The 25,743-nt window shown below is 38.9% G+C and overlaps 2 protein-coding genes across 2 annotated transcripts in view; one reads left to right on the plus strand and one right to left on the minus strand.

Moving 5' to 3' along the window:
* The window catches only part of ACADL (acyl-CoA dehydrogenase long chain), a 53,074-nt gene extending 28,391 nt beyond the window's left edge, over nucleotides 1–24,683 (minus strand). The window contains exons 1-5 of the mRNA XM_049784156.1: nucleotides 24,582–24,683; nucleotides 20,502–20,657; nucleotides 17,617–17,754; nucleotides 15,896–16,060; nucleotides 289–355 (exon numbers count right to left, since the gene is read on the minus strand). Of these exons, the coding sequence (XP_049640113.1) occupies nucleotides 289–355; nucleotides 15,896–16,060; nucleotides 17,617–17,754; nucleotides 20,502–20,657; nucleotides 24,582–24,658 (603 nt within the window). The 5' untranslated portion in view covers nucleotides 24,659–24,683. The remainder of the gene's footprint in view (nucleotides 1–288; nucleotides 356–15,895; nucleotides 16,061–17,616; nucleotides 17,755–20,501; nucleotides 20,658–24,581) is intronic.
* DCTN6 (dynactin subunit 6) lies at nucleotides 18,130–18,713 on the plus strand. The gene is given in 3 exon segments (XM_049784227.1): nucleotides 18,130–18,207; nucleotides 18,210–18,444; nucleotides 18,447–18,713. Coding segments are annotated over 3 exon segments (564 nt in total). The 3' UTR covers nucleotides 18,698–18,713.
* Nucleotides 24,684–25,743: the final 1,060 nt, after the last annotated feature.

The following is a 25,743-nucleotide window of genomic DNA, read 5'->3' on the forward strand; positions in this document are numbered from 1 at the left end:
TGGATGGAAATGGTGAAGGTTAACGCTAAGTAAAATAGGTCTGAAAAACAAAGATCTCATATAAATGTTAATATCTGATCTATAAAGTCAGATTGAAGACTGTCTCATGAAAACAAAACCTTAGATTCTAATCACAGAACTAAGTTACTAAAACACTTAAGTAAACTTAATTCCTCTATGAGTTACTAATCAGACAGAATCAGTAATTGAAATCATTAAGACATTGTTACCCATAAGACATTGTTACTCAAAGTATGATTAAGGAAAGGAGGTCCTTTCTCAACACACCTTGCTTCCATTTAGAATCCAGTCACTTCCATCTTTTTTGGCATTTGTTCTTACTCCTTGCAAATCACTATAATTCAAAGAAAAATTTATTACAAGGTAAAACATTAAATCATGCTCATGTTAATATAATAGTTTCTTTTCTTTTCTTATATTTTTTTTTACATTTTTTCATTGCACATGGACAAGCTCCAAGACAAACCACATGCTGGGTTTCAAAACACATCTCTAAAAAATAAAAAAGGCAGAGATTCTATTATCTTCTCAGACTATATTGTGTTGAAAATGAAAACTAATCACAAACAGAAATAGGGGTGGGAGTCAAACATCTGGAAATTAACAAAAATTAAGTGAACAAAAATTAAGTATTTTCTTTTTTTTTTTTTCTTTCTTTTTTTTTTTTTGTTTTTTTGGGCCACACCCGGCCTTGCTCAGGGGTTACTTCTGGCTGTCTGCTCAGAAATAGCTCCTGGCAGGCACGGGGGGGGGGGGGGGGGGGGGAACGGAACGGACCATATGGGACACTGGGATTCGAGCCAACCATCTTTGGTCCTGGATTGGCTGCTTGCAAGGCAAACACCGCTGTGCTATTTCTCCGGGCCCTAAGTATTTTCTTGTTAGTGAATCATAACAGATCATTTCAATAAAATAAAATTTTTAAATATGTTGGCGATTTTTAAGTTTATGTCAAAAGCAAATTCCTCTAGCAAACTACTCTGAAAGTAAACTAGATTACTTTATTAATATAAAAAGTGCATGTATTCTTGGATAAATATAAAACAAGTAGCTGGACCAGAGTAGTAGCACAGTGGTAGGGCATTTGCCTTACACATGGCTGACCCAGGACGGCGTGGGTTCTATCCCTGGCATCCATATGGTCCACTGAGGTAGGAGCGATTTCTGAATGCAAAGCCATTTCTGAGTGCCGCTGGGTGTGGTCCCCAAAAACCCAGAAAATAAAATAAAACAAAACAAATAGCTAATATTCCACACAAAGAAAAGTTATTAAAATAATTATATTTATGCTTAGAATAAATATTAAAAATAATTCTTTCTAGGTCAGAGAAATTGCTCAACAGGATAGTGCACATGCTGTGGATGTAGGAGCCCTGGTCCCAATGTAGGAGCCTATAGTCCCAAGAGCACTGCAAAGACAGTCAAAAGTGAATCTGAGTATTTGTTTTCTAAGCATGGTCCGGTATGGCCTAAAAACAAAACAAAACAAAACTAGGAATAACAAAAATTAAAGTATGCTAGTGGGAAAAGTGAGAACAAAAGAATATTTAAAATGAACAAACCATTAAAAAACATTCTTTCTGTAGTTTTATTGTGAAAGGCAGACATATAATTTCATAAATCAGAACCATACATATGATTTGGTACTCTTTTTTTTTTGTGCCACCCCGTTTGATGCTCAGGGGTTACTCCTGGCTAAGCGCTCAGAAATCGCCCCTGGCTTGGGGGACCATATGGGACGCCGGGGGATCGAACCGCTAGCGCTTGCAAGGCAGACACCTTACCTCTAGTGCCACCTCGCCAGCCCCGATTTGGAACTCTTAGTGACAGCTAATGTTGGTATAGAATTTCATTTATGTATAAAATTTTAAACCATCTCTTACTTTTGAACTTTTAGTTTTAAATTTTTATTAATATCTTCCTGTGAAGAGTATCAAGTCTAAAGGGTCTACATTGCTTATTATTGTAAAATTTTCCAAAATTTTTTTTTGTTTTGTTTTTTGTTTTTGGGCCACACCCGGCATTGCTCAGGGGTTACTCCTGGCTGTCTGCTCAGAAATAGCTCCTGGCAGGCACGGGGGACCATATGGGACATTGGGATTCGAACCAACCACCTTTGGTCCTGGATTGGCTGCTTGCAAGGCAAATGCTGCTGTGCTATCTCTCCGGGACCAAATTTTCCAAATTTTATTCCTTTGTATTATCTTTAATCCATGGCACTTTATCATCCCCAAAGGTAACATGTTCTAATTCCTGAAACTAGTCTTAATATTCTATGGAAAATAGTCTTAGAGATGGGAATAACTTAAGGATCTCTATTGAGATGAATATATTATATTATTCTAATCCATACCATATATAATAACAAATATGCATATGAAAGGAGATTAGTAAAAGAGGGTCAATGATCCATAGGATAGCAGTACTGGCATCTGAAGAAGCCCAAGTTCTCTCTTAGACATGTATCCTTACCTTTATCTCCTTTCACATTTTTCTAACTTTTCTTTCAATAAAAACTATTTTGCTTCACTAAAAAAAAGAAAATTACATAAAAGTATTATTAAAGAAACAGGAGATGGACACCACAAGATATTGCCCAAGAGTGACAAATGTGAGTGTGACCCTACTTTGGTATTTGGACTTCTGACCCTCAATACAATATGAAAATAAATTTCTGATGTTATTTTGGCTTTATTTTGATTAGGGAAGATCTTTGGGGCACACCCTGCTTAATCTTGACTCTGTGATCAGAGATCACTCTTGGCAGGTTCAAGGAACCATATGGTATGCTAGGGATCCAATGCAGGTTAGCAACAAGTAAGGCAAGCACCTTACCTACTGCACTATATCTCTGTCCCCAATTTGTGGTCTTTTAAGTCAGAAACTTTGTGGTGATTTGTTATGTAAATCAGAAGAATCTAATGTACTTAGAGCATTATCTTGAATTTTAGCAATTAAAAACATGACCTTTCCCATCCACTCTGTTTATCAAGCATTTTGAAGACATAAAGTATCTTTAGATCATATTAATAAATACCTTAGTAACATATAGTGCTTTTGCACATTACAGTAAAAAATTTGTTAAGTTACATTATTAAAATGTTAATTGTGAGGTCTGAACAACAGTGCAGTGGATTAGACATTTGCCTTGCATGTGGCTGACCCAGATATGGTCCCCACACTCCATATTGTACACAGAGCACTTCTGCAAGTGATCCCTCAGCAGAGAGCCAGGAGTAAGCTGTTAAAACCACTAGATGTGGTCCCAAAACAAAACAAAACCATCAAATATGAAGAGTTGATATTACCAGTTTAACTTGCTGTTTGTAGGATAGTTTGATTATAAAGTTTAATGTTGGTTGTCATTTGTGAATTTAGATTTCAGAAGGATTCTTATCATTCCCTGAACTGAAGAGTTACTGTGCTTAACTTGTGTAAAAATACAGTTTGTGTTAAACACCTGTTTTCATTCTAAAAACTTCAACTCTCAGCACATACTGGAACCCATTAGATCACTTTTGGGGCACTAAGTGACTGAGAGTTAAGTTTGGAGATAGCAATTCAGACATGCCATTGCTTGCTATAGGTATTAAGTAAATCCTGTGGGAAAACATTGGTAGAGGATTCTTAAAAGCTATTCTTGGTCTTTTATAGATTTCAATCCAAAAAGCTTTTCCTATTGCTAATTTTGTTTTGTATTCTTCACTATAATAAACAAAGTTCAACGTGTTTAATGTTAAATCCCATGAATCCTTAGAAATATCATTGAGGGTTGGTTTCTGCCAGGAGTCAGAAGGGCGCAGAAGCCATCTTGGGCTATGCGGTTTCCAGTTGCCTGAGACTGGATTTCATCAGCGTTCCTGCCGGTGATCCTGCCTGCTTCAGAGGTGGGTCGGGATGTACACACACTGATTCCTGCTGGTTTCTGCCAGGAGTCAGAAGGTGCAGAAGCCATCTTGGGCCATGTGGTTTCCAGCTGCCTGAGACTGGATTTCAACAGCGTTCCTGCCGGTGATTCTGCCTGCTTCAGAGGTGGGTTGGGACATATGCACACTGATTCCTGTTGGTTTCTGCCAGGAGTCAGAAGGGCGCAGAAGCCATCTTGAGCCATGCGATTTTCAGCTGCCTGAGACTGGATTTCATCAGCGTTCCTGCCGGTGATCCTGCCTGCTTCAGAGGTGGGTTGGATGTACACACAGATTCCTGCTGGTTTCTGCTGGGTGTCAGAAGGGCACAGAAGCCATCTTGGGCCATAGTGCTTCCAGCCGCCTGAGACTGGATTTTATAAGGCTCGAGAAACCATATGGGATGCTGGGGATTGCACCCGGGTTGGTCCCGCGTCAGCCACATACAAGGCAAATGCACTACCACTGCACTATCACTCCAGCCCTGATAATAAATCTTTTTCTAAAGGAGATCGGAAGACAAGAATGAGTTAACACACAGAAGGCCTGATGCAGAGATTAAGTGTGTTGGCTCCAGTGTCTGTTCAACATCTCCATGGATAACTCAAATTTCATTGACATAATTTGGCCAAAACTGTACTCCTGACTTTTTCCCCTCAGTAGGCTCCTCCCTCATTTCTCACCTCCCCCATCATGGGGTGGGTCTCAGTCACCTTTTCTGTGCACTTACACACCCCATTCGCAAAAGGCCTGGGCAGGATACATTCCTCAGAAGTGCTGCAGTCATAGGGCTGAAGAGATAGCACATCAGTAGGGCGTTTGCTTTGCAAGTGGCCAACCCAGGACCAACAGTGGTTTGAATCCTGGCACCGCATATGGTCCCCTGTGCTTACCAGGAGTGATTTCTGAGCACACAGCCAGAAGTAATCCCTGAGTGCTGCCAGGTGTGGCCCAGAAACAAAACAAACAAACAAAAGAAGTGCTGCAGTCAGCCCCTCCTCATCTCTGACTCTGCCCTCAGGATTTCCCAGCCTCCTTGTGGACTTTCTCCTCTCCAAATGCCCCTGTGCTCCCTTTATGCAGGGAGTCAGGGGGATCTTTCCAGAATAGGGTTAGGGATACTTCCCCTGTTTAACATCCTGCCCCAAACACCACCCTGCCTCCCACTCCGAGTCAAATGCCAACCCAGGCCACTCTGAGCTCTGTCTGCTTTTCCTTCTACTACTCCCCCAGACCAAGAAAGTGAGGTCTCAACTTGGGGCCTTTGCTGAGACACTCTCCCTGCTATTTCGGAGGGGGGGATCTTCTTTCATCCATTTAGTTTCCATAGAAATGGGGGGCTGAAGTGATAGTACAGTGGGTAAGGTACTTGCCTTACAGACAACCTGTTTGATACCTGGCATCCCATATGGTCCCTTAAGCACCTCTAGGAGTAACTCCTGAGTGTAAAGCCAATAGTAACCCCTGAACATTGCTGGGTGTGCCCTCCCAAAAAAGGGGTGTCCCTGGGAAAGTCTTTCCTAAATCTGTTCTCTACAGCACCTTTCTCCACCCAGTCTGGCCCTTACTCCCTTCCACCCTAGCACTGAGCATGAATTGGGTTTCTTCATCTATATATTAGTTCTGAGTTTGTCACCACCCCTCATGCTATTTAGCACCCAGGGTGCCATCTCATCTTCTAAAGCCTTGCCCAGAGCTCAGTCACTGGCTCTGTCTCCTGGGCAAGTGTCTCACTCTCTCAGATCCTATTGTTGTATGGGATATGGCAGGCCTATGGTGGTGGGATTCCTCTTCTCACTGGCCCCAGGAAACAAAGGGAGGGAGGCAGCCCTGGTTGGCCCAGGATTTGCTCTTTCAGTCTACTACAGAGAGTTCTTGGCTGGCTCCGCCCTCCTGCTGTGCCTTGGATGACCCTAAGGACTTGAAGGAAACTCTTTGCTTTGCTTGTCTGCCTTCCCTGAATACTTGAAGCTCTACTTAGAGGCCTAGGAGGCACCCCCCCCAAAAATAACTGTCATCTAGAGGCCACAGAAGAGCATAGCCACTTTGCTTCGTGGCCACACACTCTTTCTAACCAATGAACCCCACCACAAAATGCAGGAAAAATCACACTACAAGCGTGACAATGGGGAAACCTCAAAGACAAACACCATGCACAGAGAATGAAGATGAAAGCTCGGATGACCTAAAAAATTCCAACCATCTGATTAACCTCTTGGATAAGGAACTTAAAATAGCAATATGGAAAATGTTTGTAGAACTCAAAGAAAGCATAGATCGAACTAAACAGAACACAAAGACAGAAATCAGAAAACTCCAAACTGAAATAACAGATCTGAAAAACACGGTATCTCAACTTAAAACCTCCATGGATGGCCTCGCCAGCAGGGTAACAGCAGCTGAGGACAGAATCGGAGTACTGGAAGATGAGATGCAGAAAAACTCAACACAGCAGAAGAAGTTGGAAAAGAACCTTAAGACAAGTGATCAGGAAATCAAGGAATGCGAACAGATGAAAATAGAAGTCTTTGATAAACTCAACAGAAATCACATAAGAATCATTGGAGTCTCAGATACCCAGGTAGGAGATCTCCAGGATAATCAACTGTCAAAGACATCATCAAAGAGATACTCCCAGAGTTAAAGACTGCATGCATCAAATCCTGCATGCCAGAAGAGTATCAGCTAAAAGAGACCCAAAGAAAAACATCACAAGACATATCCTCATTACAATGACAAATCCCACAGATAGAGATACAATACTGAAAGCAGCAAGATCAAAAAGGGAAATTAAATTCAAAGGAGCATCCCTAAGACTTACAGCAGACATGTGACAAGAAACTCTCAAGGCCAGAAGACAGTGGTGGGATATTGTGACAAGACTGAATGAAAGGAAAGCCTCGCCGAGAATACTGCACACAGCCGACTCACGTTCAGGTTTGAAAGAAGAATACATAGCTTCATCGATAAACAACAGCTCAGAAACTTTACAGATGAAAAACCAGCCTTAAAGGAAAAACTGACAGGTCTACTTTAAGAAAAGAGAGACCAACAAACAAAGCAAACTTATCTACAAAGATGACATTAAATCCTATGACAATCATCTCCCTCAATGTCAATGGATTAAATTCATCAATTAAAAGACACAGAGTGAAAAAATGGGTCAAAAAGATGAATCCAACGTTCTGCTGCCTACAAAAAACACACCTGAATTGTCAGAACAAACATAGACTCAAAATCAAAGGCTGGAGGAAAATCATCCACGCAAACAACACCCTCAAAAAAGCTGGGGTGGCCATATTAATATCTGATGACACCAACTTTATACTCAGAAAAGTGGTAAGGGACAAAGATGGACACTATGTACTAATCAAGGAATATGTGCAACAAGAAGAAATCAGACTATTAAACATATATGCACCCAATGAGAGACCAGCAAATTATTTTATACAGTTACTGACAAATCTGAAAGAAGACATCAATAATAACACAATTGTGGGAGACCTCAACACGGCCCTATCAACACTTGATAGGTCAACCAGACTGAAACCCAACAAAAACATACTAGCCCTGAAAACAGTAATGGAAGAATGAGGACTAGTAGATATATATAGAACACTCCATTCCAAAAAATCTTGATACACATTCTTCTCCAATGTACATGGGTCATTCTCCAGGATAGACTACATGCTGACACATAAAACATACCTCCATAAAATCAAGGGAATAGAAATCTTGCAGGCTACCTTTGCTGACCACAAGGCTCTGAAATTAGATGTGAACTACAAAGCCACATAGAAGAAAAACTTTAACAATTGGAAATTAAACACCCTGCTACTGAACAACCAGTGAGTTTGAGGTAAAATCAAAGAGGAAATCAAAACTTTCCTGGAAACAAACGATAATGAAGACACAAACTGCCAGAATCTATGGGACACTGCAAAAGCGGTCCTGAAAGGAAAATTTATAGCTCTACAAGCATACATCAGGAAGGAAGAAGGGGGGCCCGGAGAGATAGCACATCAGTGTTTGCCTTGCAAGCAGCCGATCCAGGACCTAAGGTGGTTGGTTCGAATCCTGGTGTCCCATATGGTCCCCCGTGCCTGCCAGGAGCTATTTCTGAGCAGACAGCCAGGAGTAACCCCTGAGCAATGCCGGGTGTGGCCCAAAAACCAAAAAAAAAAAAAAAAAAAAAAAAAAAAAGGAAGGAAGGGGCATACCTGAATAACTTAATGACACAGCTCAAAAAATTAGAAACTGACCAACAAAAGGAAGCAAAAATAGGGAGATAAAAGGAAATAACAAAGCTGAAAGCAGAAATCAATGGAGTGAAAAACCAAAAAACAATCCGAAAGATCAACGAAAGCAGAACTTGGTTCTTTAAAAAAAAATAAACAAGATTAATAGACCATTGGCAAAACTCACAAAGAAAGAGAAAGAGAGGCACCTGATAACCCATATTAGAAATGAAAAGGGGGAGATCACGACAGATATTGCAGAGATCCAAAGGGTAATCCGAGACTACTTTGAGAAACTTTATGCTACTAAACATGAGAACCTAGAAGAAATGCAAAAATTCTTGGACACTTATAACCTTCCACATTTAAGTAAGGAGGATGTAGCATATCTAAACACCCCATCACTACTGAGGAAATTGAAACTGTAATCAAACATCTGCCCAAAAAGAAACGCCCAGGCCCAGATGGATTTCCTAATGAAATCTTTCAAATCTTTCAAGAGGAGCTACTACCAATCCTAGCCAGGCTCTTACATGAAATTGAAAAAACGGGAATACTCCCAAACAGCTTTTATGAAGCCAACATCACCTTGATACCAAAACCAGAGACGCTGCCAAAAAAGAAAATTACAGACCAATATCCCTGATGAATGCTGAGGCAACGATCTTCAACAAAATCCTGGCAAATAGGATCCAATGTATCATCAAGAAGATCATACACTACGACCAAGTAGGTTTCATCCCAGGAATGCAAGGATGGTTGAATATCCGTAAATCTATCAACGTCCTACACAACATCAAAAACAAAAAAAATTAAAATCACATGATCATATCAATAGATGCAGAGTAAGCATTTGATAAGGTCCAACACCCATTCTTGATCAAAACTCTCAGCAAGATGGGAATGAAAGGAACCTTTCTCAATCTAGTTGAAGCCATCTACCACAAGCCAATGGCAAATATTATCCTCAATGAAGAAAAAATAAAGCCTTCCCTCTGAATTCTGGCACAAGACAAGGCTGTCCTCTCTCACCACTCCTCTTCAACATAGTACTGGAAGTGCTTGCTATAGTGATCAGGCAAGAAAAAGATATCAAGGGAATCCGGATAGAAAAGGAAGAAGTCAAGTTCTCATTGTTTGCACATGACATGATACTCTACTTAGAAAACCCTAAAGACTACCAAAAAGCTTCTAGAAACAATAGACTCATATAGCAAGGTGGCATGCTACAAAATTAACACACAGAAATCAATGGCCTTTTTATACACCAATAATGATAAGGAAGAGAAGGACATCAAGAAGGCAATCCCATTCACATTAGTGCCACACAAAATCAAATACCTTGGAGTCAACTTGACCAAAGACGTGAAGGACCTATACAAAGAAAACTATAAAGCCCTGCTCCAAGAAATAATAGAGGACACACGGAAAAAGAGAGGAAACACATACCCTGCTCATGGATTGGCAGGATTAACATCATTAAAATGGCAATACTCCCCAAAGCATTATACAGATTTAATGCGATCCCCGTAAAAATACCCATGACATTCTTCAAAGAAGTGGATCAAACACTTATGAAGTTCATCTGGAACAATAAACACCCTTGAATACCTAAAGCACTACTAGTGAAAATCAAAATGGGAGGCATTACTTTCCCCATCTTTAAACTGTTCTACAAAGCAATAGTTATCAAAACAGCATGGTATTGGAATAAAGACAGACCCTCAGATCAGTGGAATAGGCTTGAGTTCTCAGACAATGTTCCTCAGACATACAACCACCTAAGTTTTGACAAAGGAGCAATAAAATCCTAAGTGGAGCAGGGAAAAACCTCTTCAACAAGTGGTGTGGGCACAACTGGTTAGCCACTTGCAAATAAGTGAACACAGACCCCTAGTTAACATCATGTATGAAGGTAAAATCCAAATGGATTAAAGACCTTGATATCAGACCGGATACCATAAGGTATATAGAACAACATGTCGGTAAAACACTCCATGACATTGAGACTAAAGGCATCTTCAAGGAGGAAACTTCACATTCCAAACAAGTGGAAGCAGAGATCAACAGATGGGAATACATTAAGCTGAGAAGCTTCTGCACCTCAAAAGAAATAGTGCCCAGGATACAAGAGCAACCCACTGAGTGGGAGAAACTATTCACCCAACACCCATCAGATAAGGGGCTAATATCCAACATATACAGGGCACTGACAGAACTTTATAAGAAAAAAAACATCTAATCCCACCAAAAAATGGGGAGAAGAAATGAACAGACACTTTGATAAAGAAGAAACACAAATGGCCAAAAGGCACATGAAAAAATGCTACACATAACTAGTCATCAGGGAGATGCAAATCAAAACAATGATGAGATACCATCTCAACCACAGAGATTAGCATACATCACAAAGAATGAGAATAATCAGTGCTGGTGGGGTTGTGGAGAGAAAGGAACTCTTATCCACTGCTGGTGGAATGTTGTCTAGTCCAACCTCTATGGAAAGCAATATGGAGATTCCTTCAAAATCTGGAAATTGAGCTCCCATTCGACCCAGCTATTCCACTTCTAGGGATATACCCTAAGAATACAAGAATACAATACAAAAACCCCTTCCTCACACCTATATTATTGCAGCACCATTCACAATAGCCAGGCTCTGGAAACAACCAAGATGCCCTTCAACAAACGAATGGCTAAAGAAACTGTGGTACATATACACAATGGAATTTTATGCAGCCGTCACGAGAGATGAAGTCATGAAATTTTCCTATACATGGATGTACATGGAATCTATCATGCTGAGTGAAATAAGTCAGAGGGAGAGAGAAAGATGCAGAGTAGTCTCACTCATCTATGGGTTTTAAGAAAAATAAAAGTCATTTTTGCAACAATCCTCAGAGACAATGAGAGGAGGGCTGGAACTTCCAGCTCACTTCATGAAGCTCACCACAAAGAGTGGTGAATGCAGTTATAGGAATAACTACACAGAGAACTACCATAAGTATGCGAATGAATGAGGGAACTGGAAAGCTGGTCTGGAGTACAGGTGGGGGTGGGGTGGGATGGAGGGAGATTTGGAACATTGGTGGTGGGAATGTTGCACTGGTGAAGGGGGGTGTTCTTTACATGACTGAAACCTAATTACAATCATATTTGTAATCAAGTTGTTAAAACAAAGAAAAAAATTAAAAAAAAAAGGAAATATTGAACCTGAGAAAAACTGGGGATACCTCCCTTTAAGAAAAATATTATTTCTTTGAAAGATAATTTGAAACATAAAAATTAATAAATCAGCAGTAGACTGGGTTTCAGCAAAAAAGATAGATGCTTATAGGGAGCATTTTCAAAGCTATATTGTATTCCAGCACCATAATTTTCATCCTGTCAACATTAAGAATTAGTTAATAAAATATACGCCTATGATTTATGTTGTTTTTTTTTTTTTGATTGTTTGGGCCACACCTAGTAATGTGCTCAGGACATACTTTGGGCTCTACATCCAGAGGATCATCCCTGGCAGGCTCAGGTGGCAATATGTAGTGCCAAGGATTAAACCTGGGTCAGCTTCATGCAAGGTGCAAGTTCTGTCCACTATACTATTGCTTGGTCCCTCCCATAATTTATCAACATAATATTTCTATATAGGACATATAACAAAGGTAACAAAAGCAATGACAATGTAATTTATGGGAAAAATCCTTTGGATAACACATGTGAAAAAAAAAAGTTATAAAAATATACCACTTAACATCACCAACAATTTGGAGCTTCCCAATAAGCCTATTATAAATTACTATTTTGATTTTGATGATAGAGACACTGAAGATTAGCGATTTTGCCCAGCTGAGTATAAAAACATTCTAGACCCAGTACAATGAACCATTGGCTCTATGACTTGATTAAAGTACTTTATTTTTCATAACATACAGATCATAATATGTATTTCATATAAGCTACTACACAGAAAATAAATCAATATTAAAGCATTTAGGGTATCAAGGTATTTCATAAATACACAGTTATACATTATAGTCCCTATGTTTGTGGAAGGAGTGTGTGTGAAGATGCAGTACACTCAGCTGCTTTCCAACACACTCCTGCCTCTGTGAAAACTAATCAGAGAAAGAAGCGGCAATGGGTAAGCTATTTCTGGAAGTTTAAAAAGGAACCATGTATGTTCCACTTCTCTATTTTTTTCAGACTTGCTTTGTTTTTTATGTTTCCCTTTTATTTCTCTATGTAAGTCCTCAAAACCCTAAATCTCTGCATTTAGATATTTTGTATCAAACTGATTTGCTATCCTTTTTATCTTGCCTGTCTACAAAAAATCGCCTATTTTCTTCATTCTCAATTTGTTTCCTTCTTGCTTAAAGAATCCAACTACCAAGAAAGACAGACATTTAAATCAAAGTCAAGCAAGCCTTTGCCTTTTGTGTAGACTTTGGGATAAAACAAGATTTCTTATTTTTATCTTTTGCTTTTAGAAGAGATCTTCCAAGCAATGTGCTGAAACAAGAACAAACTGTTTACAGTTAATGTGATTTGATTTTTTTGTTTTTAGGCCAACCCTGGTGACGCTCAGGGGTTACTCCTGGCTATGCACTGAGAAATCACTCCTGGCTTGGGGGACCATATGGGACACGGGGGAATCAAACCGCAGTTCATCCTAGGCTAGTGCAGATGCCTTACCATTTGTACCACCGCTCTGGCTCCTTACAGTTAATGTGATTTGATCAAAACATTTGGCAGTAAACTTGTTATCTTGGAGAATTATCTCAGACCATAAAGCTAAGAAGATAAAATCGATGCCTTTATGTAATACTTTCAGTTAAAAAAGTAAAAAATTGTTTTAGTTCACAAAATTAAGTAACAGTAACAGTGCTTGCTTCTCTCTACAGATTAATGCTTAGAAGGTAAGCACAAGCTAAGTTTTGTCATATGACAGTACTTAATGTTTAGACATTTAAAAATAAACCATAATGGGTGGAGTGATAGTATTTGACTTGTACATGGCTAATCAGGTCTGATTTTCAGCATTACATACTATCCCCAAGTAAGAGATCTGTAAGTACAGAGCTAAGAGTAAGGACTGAGAACAGACAGGTAGGTTGCTCAAACCAAATCTAACAACAACAAAAAATAAATAAAAAAGAAAGCAATTAAAAAAATCAAAACAGCAAGGCCTAATCATTACAGAAACAAATCTTGAACTTTTAGGTACTCTGTCTTACTTTTAGGTCCTTTCCCCCTGCGCTGTTTTTCCTTAGACAAAGGAAAAAAAATCACTTCTCTGCAACACAAATCTTCCTGCTAGTGTGTCAAACTACAGTATCCTACCTCTTTTTCATCACACAACTCTGGAAAAAAAGATTACTCTGTATTGGTCTTTATTATTTTGTTTTGTTTTTGGGCTATACCCAGTGATGCTCAGGGGTTACTCCTGGCTATGCACTCAGAAATGGCTGCTGGCTTGGGGACCATATGGGACGCTGGGGATCGAACTAGGTCCCTCCTGCATAGGCCTTGTGCAAGGCAAATGCCCTACTGCTCTGCTATCTCTCCAGCTCCAACTCTGTATTGTTTTTAAATAATAATATTCTTATTTAAGCAACATGACTACAGTCATGTTTGTAGTTAGGTTTTAGTCATAAAAAAGAACATCCCTCTTCACCAGTACAAAATTTTCACCACCAATAGCCCCCTCTTCCTTCTCCCCACTTCCTCTGCCTGTATTCAAGACAGGCATTCTATTTCTCTCACTCAATACCATTGTCATGATAGTTTGTCAGCGTAGTTATTTCTCTAACTGGTCTCACCACTCTTTGTGGTAAGCTTTATACCATGGCCAGTCCTTCCAGCCCTCCTCTCTATTGTATTTGGGTATTATTGCAATAATGTCTTTTATTTTTCTTAAATCCCACAGATGAGTGAGACTATTCTGTGTCTATCGCTCTTTCTTTGTCTTGTTTCACTCAGCATAATAGTTTCCATGTCTATATATGTATAGGAAAATTTCATGGCTTCATTTTTCCTGATGACTACAGAGTTTTCCATTGTGTATATGTAACACAGCTCTGAATGATCTGCATAGTTTATCAATATCCATCTTATTCCCTTCCAAAGTAATTTCTTCCCCTACTGACATATATTTGTATATCTGTGTGTATAAATATAAATTTCCTTCCAATTCAATCCTTCAGTCACCTTCTGTCTCTGTTGATATATCTTTCAGATGGTTCCAAAGTGTTGCAAGTCAGCCCCTGAAGAGGTTGACTGATGGAGGGATGGAGGATGAGGTCTTTCCCCTCTAGCTTGGAGCACGCGTCTGCCACCCCATCCAGCCGACGGTTCTGAGGTGAAACGGCGGGTAAACAGCTCGCAGACAGCCAGGCTTGCGGAAATATTAGCTTTATTCGGTGGACAAGACTGAAGTCCAAAGACTCAGCATAAGTTCCAGCAAAAACCTCTCGCCTTCCACAGACCCTTGCTTTTATCCCCCAGAATCAGGTACCACCCAATGGTGGGATCAGATACCACCCAATGGTGGAAGCAGAATCAGGTACTACCCTAGGGTGGGGACAGAATGCCAGGTCACACCCTAGGGTAGGGCACAATCACCGATCAGGGTAGGGTCAGTAACATAATAATCCCCTAAAATATTTACATACACACACCAAAGGAAACATAATACCAAAGAATTCCTCCTCAGTCTGCTTTCATCCTTCCACTTTGTCCTTTGCAGATCAAGTTTCACCATATGGAAACTCTCCCCACATTCATAAGTAACTAGTTTCTTCTTATTAGTCAAATAACAATCTAAATATAGTTACTTTATAATAGGCCTTCTGTGGCACTCAAATATATTTTATCTTCCCCTCCCCAAAGATTAATATCTAGTATAGGACCTTGCTTTCTTTGGGTATGCATAGTTTATAATTATGAATATATTTGTTTATATGTTTCTTGTCATTCTGTTCAACAAGGACAGTGATCACAATTGTCTTACTCACCATTGCAGGCCTGGAACATGGAAATCACTTGCAAAGCAACTGTCAAATATCTGAATAAACCACTTATTCATGCCCATTGCTTTCATTTGTCCTTACCTATTTTAAAAACCTATTGCCATCCAGTCTTTTTCTGCTCTTCCAATTTCATATTATAACAGCCTACAAGACATTTCTATGTTTGTATCATGCCATGTCTAAAGTTCACTATACTCCAAACTCACCTAATATCCTACAATTTATGTTCCAATACACTCTATATATCATAGTCTGCCTCATTATAATTTTTACTTTTTAATTTAATTTTTACCTACTTTAATTTTGATTCACTTTTTTAAATTTACATTTTAATTATTTTTTGGGCCACACCCGTTTGATGCTCAGGGGTTACTCCTGGCTATGCACTCAGAAGTTGCTCCTGGCTTGGGGGGGACCATATGGGACGCCGGGGGATCGAACTGCGGTCCGTCCTACGGTAGCACTTGCAAGGCAAGCACCTTACCTCTAGCGCCACCTTCCTGGCCTCACATTTTAATTTTTGACAAAGCCTTATCATTCTACTTCATTTTAGAGTATCCTGAGGCAGCAAATTATGCTGTGTTCATCTTTATATTCTTCTAAATATCTTGTTTAGACTCTCATATAAACCAAGTACCGAGAAACTATTTGTTGTTAGAACATTGCTTATAAGAATCTAAAACAGAAAATATTGCTAATTTACCTTCCAGCACCAGGCTCTGTCATTGCAATGGCACCAATACATTTTCCAGCAGTCATTTCAGGGATGAAGCGCTTAATTTGTTCTTCTGATCCATAGTTTGCAATATAGGGCATAACAATATCTGAGTGAAGACTAAATCCTGGGCCTGTGCAATTTGAATATGCTCTTAAAAAGTAAAAAGGGAGGAAAAAAATTTAAACATAATATATTCTGCTTTCAGTTTCTATGTTTTTGATTAAAACACATTCTATAAAGACTGCATCTCATTATATGGCAATACACCATGCCCACAAACTTTGGAAGTTCTTTAGATTTTTCTCTCTTTTTTTCCCTCACAAATATTTTAATTTTGGGTTCTAATGTAGTGAAAGTGCTTGAAAGAGATAATGTATATTCATTTAATGAATTAAAAGATTAAACACTGAAAAATAATGATCACCTACAACTACATTACCCTAAAACAGTATACTATTTCCACCTTGACAAATTATCTTCGCCATAAGGATATATTCAAATAGAGCTAGTATTTATTATTGTTTTAATTTTGTAATTAACTGTTTTCTTTACTACTTTATATAAAAATGCCCTTTTGTGTTTATTGACAAAACTTTAATAACTACAAAATATTAAATATTTATTATGCACAACAATTTGCTTATTCTTTATCTCATGGCTGAACACTTAAATTGCTTCCAAACTTGAGGAATTATAATAGGAAAATAGTTTCTATACAGAACTGATATTTTCTCTTATAAAATGGTTCCATAAGATAAATTACTCAGTGCCATCACAGATCAAAAAGTAGAAATATTTTTATATATGTCCATATTTTAATGCACAAAGTACTTAAAATTCTAATTTAAGTGCCACCAAGAATATATACTGCAATGTTTTCCATTTGAATAACTTCTACTCATATTGACTTATACAGGTTAATTTAATTTGCACTTGGTTAATAACAATGATGAACTTCTTTAATTTAAAATACTGATTTGCATTTTTGGATGAGCACGGTAAATCCTGAGCTATTTGTCAACATAAACCATTATTTTTTTTATATATTAAAAATTCAGTATACTTAGGAAATAGTTGTCCACTCAACGTAAGTTCACTTTCAAATATAATTTTGGTTGTTTTGGGTAACTCCTGGTGGTGCTTAGGAGTTATTCCTGGGATTACTCCAAGTGGGCTCAGAGTATTGGGGACTGAACCTGGGTCAGCTGTGTGTGAGTGCCAGTGCTCTACCTACTGTAAAATTTCTCTGGCCTCCTCAAATGTATTTTCCTTTTTTGATTTTGGTTCCAAACCCAGCTCAAAGGGTTACTCCTGGGTCTGCTCTCAGAAATGGTTCCTGGCAGGCTGGAGGACCATGTGGGAAGCCTGGAATCAAACCTGGGTCCATCCAGGTCAGCCACTTGCAAGGCAAATGCCCTACTGCTGTGCTTTTGCTTTGGCCCACCAAATGCCTTTTCATAGTGGGAGATGGCCATGTGATTCTATTAGAAACAAATCTCTCTCTTTATTCTTCAATAGCACACATTTAAATAATTTAAAGGGGATTCACAAAAATCTTCCATTTCAAAGCAAGTGGAAGAGAATGGCACACTTTATGCAGTTTTAATCTTACAAGGTTAGAAATAATTTTTATAACCATCTTAGAAAGGCAACCACTGTACTTAAAATACAAAATAAGATTCAATTTTAAGTGTTTCTATACTTACTGCTCTTCCCAAACAACAGCTGATGAGAGAAAATCCCCACCAATCCCACCATGCTTCTCTGCAATGTTGACACCTAGTAGTCCTTGCTTTCCAGCTTTCTCCCAAAGCTCTCTACTCACTTCGCCAGCTTTCTCCCACCTGCAAATAACAATTTAAAAACAGAAAACATCACTAATATTATTTAAAATGGCCACAACCTAGAATTTATGAATAACTTTGTGCAGGAATGTTCATTTAATATAACTGTTGATTTTTGATATCTTTATGATTTCTTATTGCTTTGTAACCTCTTTATCCAATTTCTTTATTTTGAGGTGCTGAGGATAAAACCCAGATTTCATGCTTTCAAGACATGCTGCACTTTCCAATGAGTCCTTAGCCTCTACTTTTCTCCTTTAAAATTAATGGAATTATAAAGAGATGGGAGATAAAGATTATATAAAAATAAGTGGTAGTTAGATAAGTTGCAAACATTTGTGATAGGATTTTTGTTTCAATAAATTGGAGGCAGCCATGGTAGAGAAGGCTCTAAAGAGTGTGAAGATTGTTCCTGAGCAGTTGTGTGTAGAAAGTGAAATCAGGGGAGAAGTATAACTACAGGACCCAGGACTGTGACCACCCCAAAACATAGATTGTTGCACAAGCTGGCCAATAGTGATTGGTGTAGATGCCTAATAGAAGAATAGGCCCTCATCATAAATGGTTATCCTGATAATATCACCCTTGAAACTAAAGGCCCAGATTCCAAACCTATGATCATCAGCACTGATAATGTGTTTGAAGTTGACCATTATTTCCAAGCTATGAAAATGAGAAATAATAATGTTATTATATTACTATATGTATATATATATATATATATATATGTTACTGTAACCTGAATACCTTTGAAGACATCCCTGAGAATACAATGGTACATGCTGCAGACTGCCTTCATCAAGTGCAAACTGAATGACCATAGCCTCAGACTCTACAGTTTGATTTCCTAATGAAAATCTTACCAAACTGCCAGTACCTAAAGAAGACTATAAAGGGAAGGTCCACTCCAGTTAATAACTCAGAGCAATATATGAAAAGATAACGTTCATCAGTGACCACTATCTGTAGTATTTATTTACTCTTAGTGGCTCACAGAATAATACATGTTGACTTTATTTTATAAAATTGAATGGGAAAGTAATGGATTTTCATTGTAACTATCCCGTATAATTTATATAAAATATATTATTTTCCTAGATCTGTACTCTTCTCTAATAGTTTTCTTTTGTTGGCCCAAATTTTCGTCATGTGAAAAAATCATCCAGGATCAGAAAGGGTGGGATTGTTTTGTATTTATATTATATCATATACAAACTCAATACAACTGTATATAACAGGGAAAAAACATTGGCAGTATCTGAAGATACTGATTAAAGACAAACATGGATACCTCAGAAATTTCATTCATTTACTAAAAAATGTTTTTGGTCCTTATTACAAGTGGGATCACTTGAGGGTCTAGGAATCACTTATATATTATATTACATTAGTATGTGGGAAAGGCAGTCTGGTGCTCAGGTCATGTGATGTGAGGTGAGTGAGAATTGGTGGTGCAGAGATCATCCAAACACATCCCACATTGCTCAGGATGTGGAGCCAGAATTTGAACTTGGGACCCCTGGATGCAAGGCGCATGTTCCCTACCTTTCAGCTTTCTTTCTGACCTACCTACCTAATAGAAAGAATTTATCATGTGTGCTTTTGGTATAGTGTTGTCTAATGTGGCTTTGGAAACATTCTATCAATCCCAGATTTGTCAACTTCATTTTTATTTCAAAAATTCACCACCAATTATTTTGAAGATAAAATTTACAATCAGTAAAAGAACAAATAAAAGTAATTCCTTTCCAGTAAAGTATACTGCATTTATTTGTCTTCAAGAAGTCAGTTTTTTTTTTAAATAAAACTAGTTAAGGCAGCAGAGTTTAGCTAATTGTGGTCATTTTTTCTTAAAATACTATCAATAAAACCTAAAGAAAATTATTTAAACATTACAAAATTTTAAAATAAAAACCATTCTAAAAAAAAAAAAACACCCTAACCCTATAAACTGAAAACCATTCTAGATATACTAAAGAATTGGCAGGCAGGAGCAATAGTACAGCCAGTAGGGTGCTTGCCTTGTGAGTGGTCAAATCAGGTTTGATCCTCAGAATACAGTATGCTTCCCCAAACTCCATGCTCAGGAGTCATCCCTGAGTACAAAGCCAGGATTAAGTCCCTAGCAGGGCCAAGTGTGGCCCAAAACTCTAAATAAAGTACTGACAGTCAACAAATTTTGGGAACAAAATATTGCATTAGAAGTGGTATGTTCATAGTAAAAAGTTAAAAACTAGTAATTACTTTATCAATAAAATTATTCAGTAATAAATATTTGAGGTAGCCACTGCCAACCAAGTTTGCTGAAGATCTTTTTACGTATCTATGTATTTTAATTAATTTATGGAGGCATAAAAGAAAATTTGATTTTTCCATTGCTACTTAAGCAGTGATTTGAAAAATCCTATGTGTTTTTTTGTTGTTGTTGGGAGAAGAGTGGGTTTTGGGTCATACCCGATGGTGTGCAGAGGTTACTGCTGGCTCTGCACTCAGAAATCGCTGCTGACAGGCTCAGGGACTTTGATTGAAAATTATAGTTTAAAAATGTTGAATTGTATGCTATAAAATTCATTTTAATGTTTAAAATTTCTGTAAGAATCCTTTAATCTTATAATATTTTGTTGAAGAGCAATAAAAATGTTACTAAAGTACTAGGTAATTTTTTATGTTGAGTAAGACACAGGATTCTAAGAAACAATCTTCACTACATTCTTCATGTACAGTATTTTAAAGAAGGTATCACTTACTCCGCATGATTTGGAATCACTTCTTCTTGAAAAAATTTCCTTACACTTTCCCGGAAAATGTCATGCTCTGAAGAGTAGATTCTTCTAATTCCTATATCTGTTAAATGTTTAGCAGAAGGAGTTTCAAGACGTTCCTCCCCTCCAGAATGAGAGCATCTTTAGAAAAATCATACATATACATAGATTGGTAAAATGAAACAAACTGTTATTCTTCATATCCAAATCAATGTCATTAAAAGTAAAAGATTCTATTGAACAATCTGAAAAAGTCCTGATTTGTGTCTTTCTATTGTTGCACACACTTTCCCAAATACCAATTAGGAACTATCTTACCTGGATTAAAATTATGAAGTAGTTTATTCTATGCAATTAACATTTTACTTCTGAAATAAGAAAAAAAATGACACCTAAAATTAGTAGATTCACAAGCTCCCAATTTCTAACTTTAAAGAACAAAGAACCTGTTCTGATTAATTGGCTTCTTTTCTTCCTATAAAGATTAGAAAATCCACACTAAGTATATTGACCACTGTTTTCCTAATGCAATTAAGTACGACTAACAAGCCAATCTCTAAATAGTATTACTTTTTAAAGTCTTATAGTTTTTGAAGTCTCACTTAACAAAAGGAAACAGTTTCAACCAATATCATCAGCAGCACTTGGGAACTGCATAAACTATATAATCTCAAGGTTCACTTTCAACCTACTGAATCTGAATATGTATTTTAAAAAACCCTCAATGAATATGTGCTCATTAAGCTTAAGAAGTCTAAAAATAAAACAGTAAATTTTTCAGTAACAAAACTGTAGTTCCTAATCTAGAGTTCTCCTTTTGTCTAATACTCTTCAGATTTTCTTCCCATACTTAAAATGAAAGACATTGAAATGAAAGACTTAATGCAACTGTAGAAATGAAAATTGGATTTTCTTCTATTGGGCAAGCTCTTAAGAACCTGCAAAAAAGATCAATCATCAATTAAATATTTAAAACCTAGCGGTGCTCAGGGATTACTCCTGGATCTGCACTCAGAAACCACTCCTGGCAGGCAGGACAGACCTTATGGGATCTGGGGATCAAACCTGGGTTGACCGCGCTGTGCTATCACTCTGGCCCCTAAAATATTTTTTCATAATAATTTTAATTCCAGTCTTATCCAGAAAGGAGTGATGTGCATGATATCCCTTCAAGTACTGCAAACCACAAAAGGACAAATAGAGAAAGAGAGACATATAGAGACAGAGAGAGAGAGAAAAAAAATTTCCATAGAAGCCATCTGAAAGTGGGAGGACAAGAGGGTAACTGGGGAAATTAGTGGCAGAAAATGAGCACTAGTGATGGGATGTGTGTTGGAACATTGTATGACCAAAATTCAACTATCAACAATTTTTAACTCTTTTTATTAACATGATTTAATTAAAAAAAACTATTTGAACATGTAATGAATAAAGTTGTTATATTAATTTACTGAGATATTGACATAACTTTGTATTAAGTTCAGTATATATTCTTATATACAAATGTGTATACAAACATACATATATATTGAAAATATACAAAATATGTACCCGTATATTGAGAAACAATTACTACATTAAATCTAGTGTCCATCCATTGCCATATTTACAGATTTTCTTCATATGTTGAGAACTTTAGAGGTATATCCCCAGAACAGTTAGGGATAATTCTGTTGGTAATGCTTATGACAATGCTTTTGACAATTCAAAGTACATTTCCTGCCTTTCACTTCCTTCTCTTTGAGGAAAGAAAAGATAGACACAATCCTCAGAATAGCACCCCCAACTTGACTGGAGAACAGTCCCCAAATACAGCCTGGCAAACAAAATATTAGTCTCAGAGCAAATTTCAAATAGAAAAAAATAACCCATATTATAATAACTTATTTATTTCATGACTGGTTTCTAATTTTTGAAGCCCTTATCCATTTCATCTGTCCTTGCCTCATTAATAATATTTTTTGCCTCTTTAAATTGTTCATTTTTATCTTTTTGAATTTATTTATAATTGGTTTTAGGGTTCAGCTTACTGGCTGTGTTCAGGGCTTACTTAGTTCTGGCTCTGTGCTCTGAGGGATCACTTTAGGCTCTGTGCTCAGGATACATAAGGGGTGCCAGGAGTCAAATCAGGTTTAGTAGTGTGCAAGACAACTGTCTTACCCACTGTATTATCGCACTACCCCCCGGGTTTGTTTTTAAAGCCTTACATATAAGGAGATCATATAGTATTTTATACTATACTTCATACTTTATACTTTATACTATACTTACACTTCACCTATAATATCACTTTTAAATGATTCAAATATTTGTAAAATTTGTTTTGTAGATACCTATTGGTGAAGTTATTGATAGATATAACCTCTACAAAATTTGGGAGAATAGAAATCCACTAATGTTATGAGAAAAAGGACGCTCTGATTAAAAAAATATATCACAGCCTTTTTTTGCGTTCAAGGAAAGTTTAGCAAGTTTGTGAAGTCAATTCCTGGGTGAGATCTCCCTAGTCTCTTCAGGAAGAGACAAGGAAGTAGTTCTGCACTCCCACACACTTTAGAGAACAATGCTGTAATTAATAAGGTAATTACAGTCAAAACCACTGGGCTTCTGGAACAATGTAGTAATTCGCTAGCTGGAGTCAATGAATTTTTTTTTTGGGGGGGGGGGCACACCCGGCGGTGCTCAGGGGTTACTCCTGGCTGTCTGCTCAGAAATAGCTCCTGGCAGGCACGGGGGACCATATGGGACACCGGGATTCGAACCAATCACCTTTGGTCCTGGATAGGCTGCTTGCAAGGCAAATGCTGCTGTGCTATCTCTCCGGGCCCAATGAATGGATTTTATGTTTCAGAGCCAGCAGAAACTTTTATTCTTAAAAAGAAGGCCGGAGAGATTGCACAGCAGAAGGGCATTTGCCTTGCAAGCAGCCGACCCAGAACTAACAATGGTTCAAATCCCGACACCCCATATGATCCCTCGTGCCTGCCAGGAGTGATTTCAGAGCACAGAGCCAGGAGTAACCCCTGAGCGCCGCCGGGTGTGGCCCCAAAACGAAACGAAACCAAAACCCAAACCAAAAAAAACCAACAAAACAAAACATTATTTTTGTGCCTGGAGATATAACATCAGGGATTGCTTTAGCTTTGCTCAAGGTGATCAGATTTACTAAGGTTTGATTACCAGCATTCCCTAAGGTCACCCCCATCACCACTAGATGCTAAGCACAGAGCCAGGAGTTTCTCCCTAATTTTCCCCGCAAACAAAACGAAACAAAATGAACAAAACCCATGACCACGGTGGATTCTTGGCTTCATCTGCATTAACAAGACTTTATCCCGAATCAATATCCACTCCTGCCTGCCCATCATTCCTGCACAATTATCTCCCCCAAACAAAACGAAACAAAACAAACAAAAACCACGACCAAGTTAGTCATTGCTCCACTGAAAACCTCGATGGATTCATGGATTCTTCTGCATTAAAATGACTTGATCCCGAATCATTCCTCTCCTGTCTTCCCTTCATTCATTGCCTCAGGCATACAGGCCAGAGACTTGGAGGCGCTGAAAGTGGTCTACACTTGAACTTTAGAGGCGCCTGGAAGGTCAGCCAACTGAATTCACCATCAGGGGGACTCCACGAGCAGGGGTTCGAACTGGGCCAAAGGGCGTGGGGCCCGAAGTGGGCCAAAAGGCTTGATGCCCCAAGTGGGCCAAAGGGCACAAGGCACCAGATCAAGGAGGTAAACCATCTGGCCTTGATCTCCTGGTGAGGGCCGGAACCACACTGGCACTGTTTGGCTTTGAGATCAAACGTTTGAAGACCATCCCGCTGCCCAGCTAACTTAGCCTTCTCCCGAAGTTGGGGGGCTGCAGGCCAACACCATCCCGGCCAACGCCTGAGTCTGCAGTCCAGGGGCTCGCCAACCTCCTAGCCTCTCTCCCCAGGCCCAGGGCCTCCAAGTTGTAGCCCCTTCCCAAAAAAGATGGGCTCTGGGACCTCGGAACTGGCTGCCTCCGGGGGCCCCGACAGAAGGGGTGTAGACGTGTGTGTGTCGGCTCGTACCTGGCGGCCAGCGGCCGGCTCGGGGCACGGGGCACGCTCCAAAGGCGCAGGGAACGGCGGAGGAGACGGACGGCCATGGCGAGGCGCGGGCTGCGGGTGCGGCGACTGGGACTCGGCCTGCAAGCAGGCGGGGCTCCGGGCTGGGCTCCGGGCTGGGCTCCAGGCTAGCAGGCGGGGCGCCCCGGCCCACTGCGCGCTCACGCCCCACCGGCCCAGCCCGCGGCTCCGGGTCAAGGTGCCCCCTCGCTGTAGTCTAGGGCCAAAGGTCGCCCTGCACTGAGCCTAGGAGGTCTCTCTGCCTAGCAGAGATCTTAGCCCTGCTGAGATCTGAGCCTCTCAAAGCCCAACAGCTGCTCTTCTCCGGGTCCTTCCTGCACCCCCAAATATTTTAGCGCTCTCTAAATCGTTTTTTGTTTTGTTTTGTTTTGTTTTTAAGCAAAATGCCAATCTTGTAAAATCAGCCCAACGCAAATATACAAAGGGTTACTGAGAAGTTTGCATTAGAATTAAATGAACTTCCCATGGACAGTTGACTATCCTTAATCAAAAAATTCGTGACTACTTCCTGGAACAAAAAATTCAGAATGTAAATAAAAAAACTTCAGTTCCAAACCAACCAGGATTTGTTTCAAATTCGTGTCATTTTTTTTTCCACACAGGTTTTCCAAGATTTTAAATCAGTCTGTCAGTTTTTATGACATCTGAGCTACTTAGTCATGGACTTGTTTTCTTTCTTACTGTTTTTTTTTTTTTTTTGTATTTGTTTCTAAGTAACAGAAAATCTGTAAAGGTATTTGAACTCGAATGGGTTTGCAGTATTTCTAAGAAGGTAAAACAGGAGCCAGACAGATAATGTAACAGGTAGATTCTTGCCTTGTATGTTGACTGGTGGATGTTTGATCCCTGACACCACATATAGACTCCTGAGCCCTGCCAGGAGTAATCCCTGAGTGCAGAGCTAATGTGAGCTTTGAGCATTTCTGGGTGTGTCTTATTTTTTCTTTTCTTTTGTAATAGTAATTTCCTTTTTAATCTCTATTTAAGCACCATGATTACAAACAGGATTGTACTTGGGTTTCAGTCATAAAAAGAATACCCACACTTCACCAGTGCAACATTCCCACCACCAATGCCCTCATCTCCCTTCTCCCCCACCCCCCTG

This window comes from Suncus etruscus, chromosome 1 (assembly GCF_024139225.1).
Source record: "Suncus etruscus isolate mSunEtr1 chromosome 1, mSunEtr1.pri.cur, whole genome shotgun sequence".
In the NCBI taxonomy this organism is placed as follows: Eukaryota; Metazoa; Chordata; class Mammalia; order Eulipotyphla; family Soricidae; genus Suncus; species Suncus etruscus.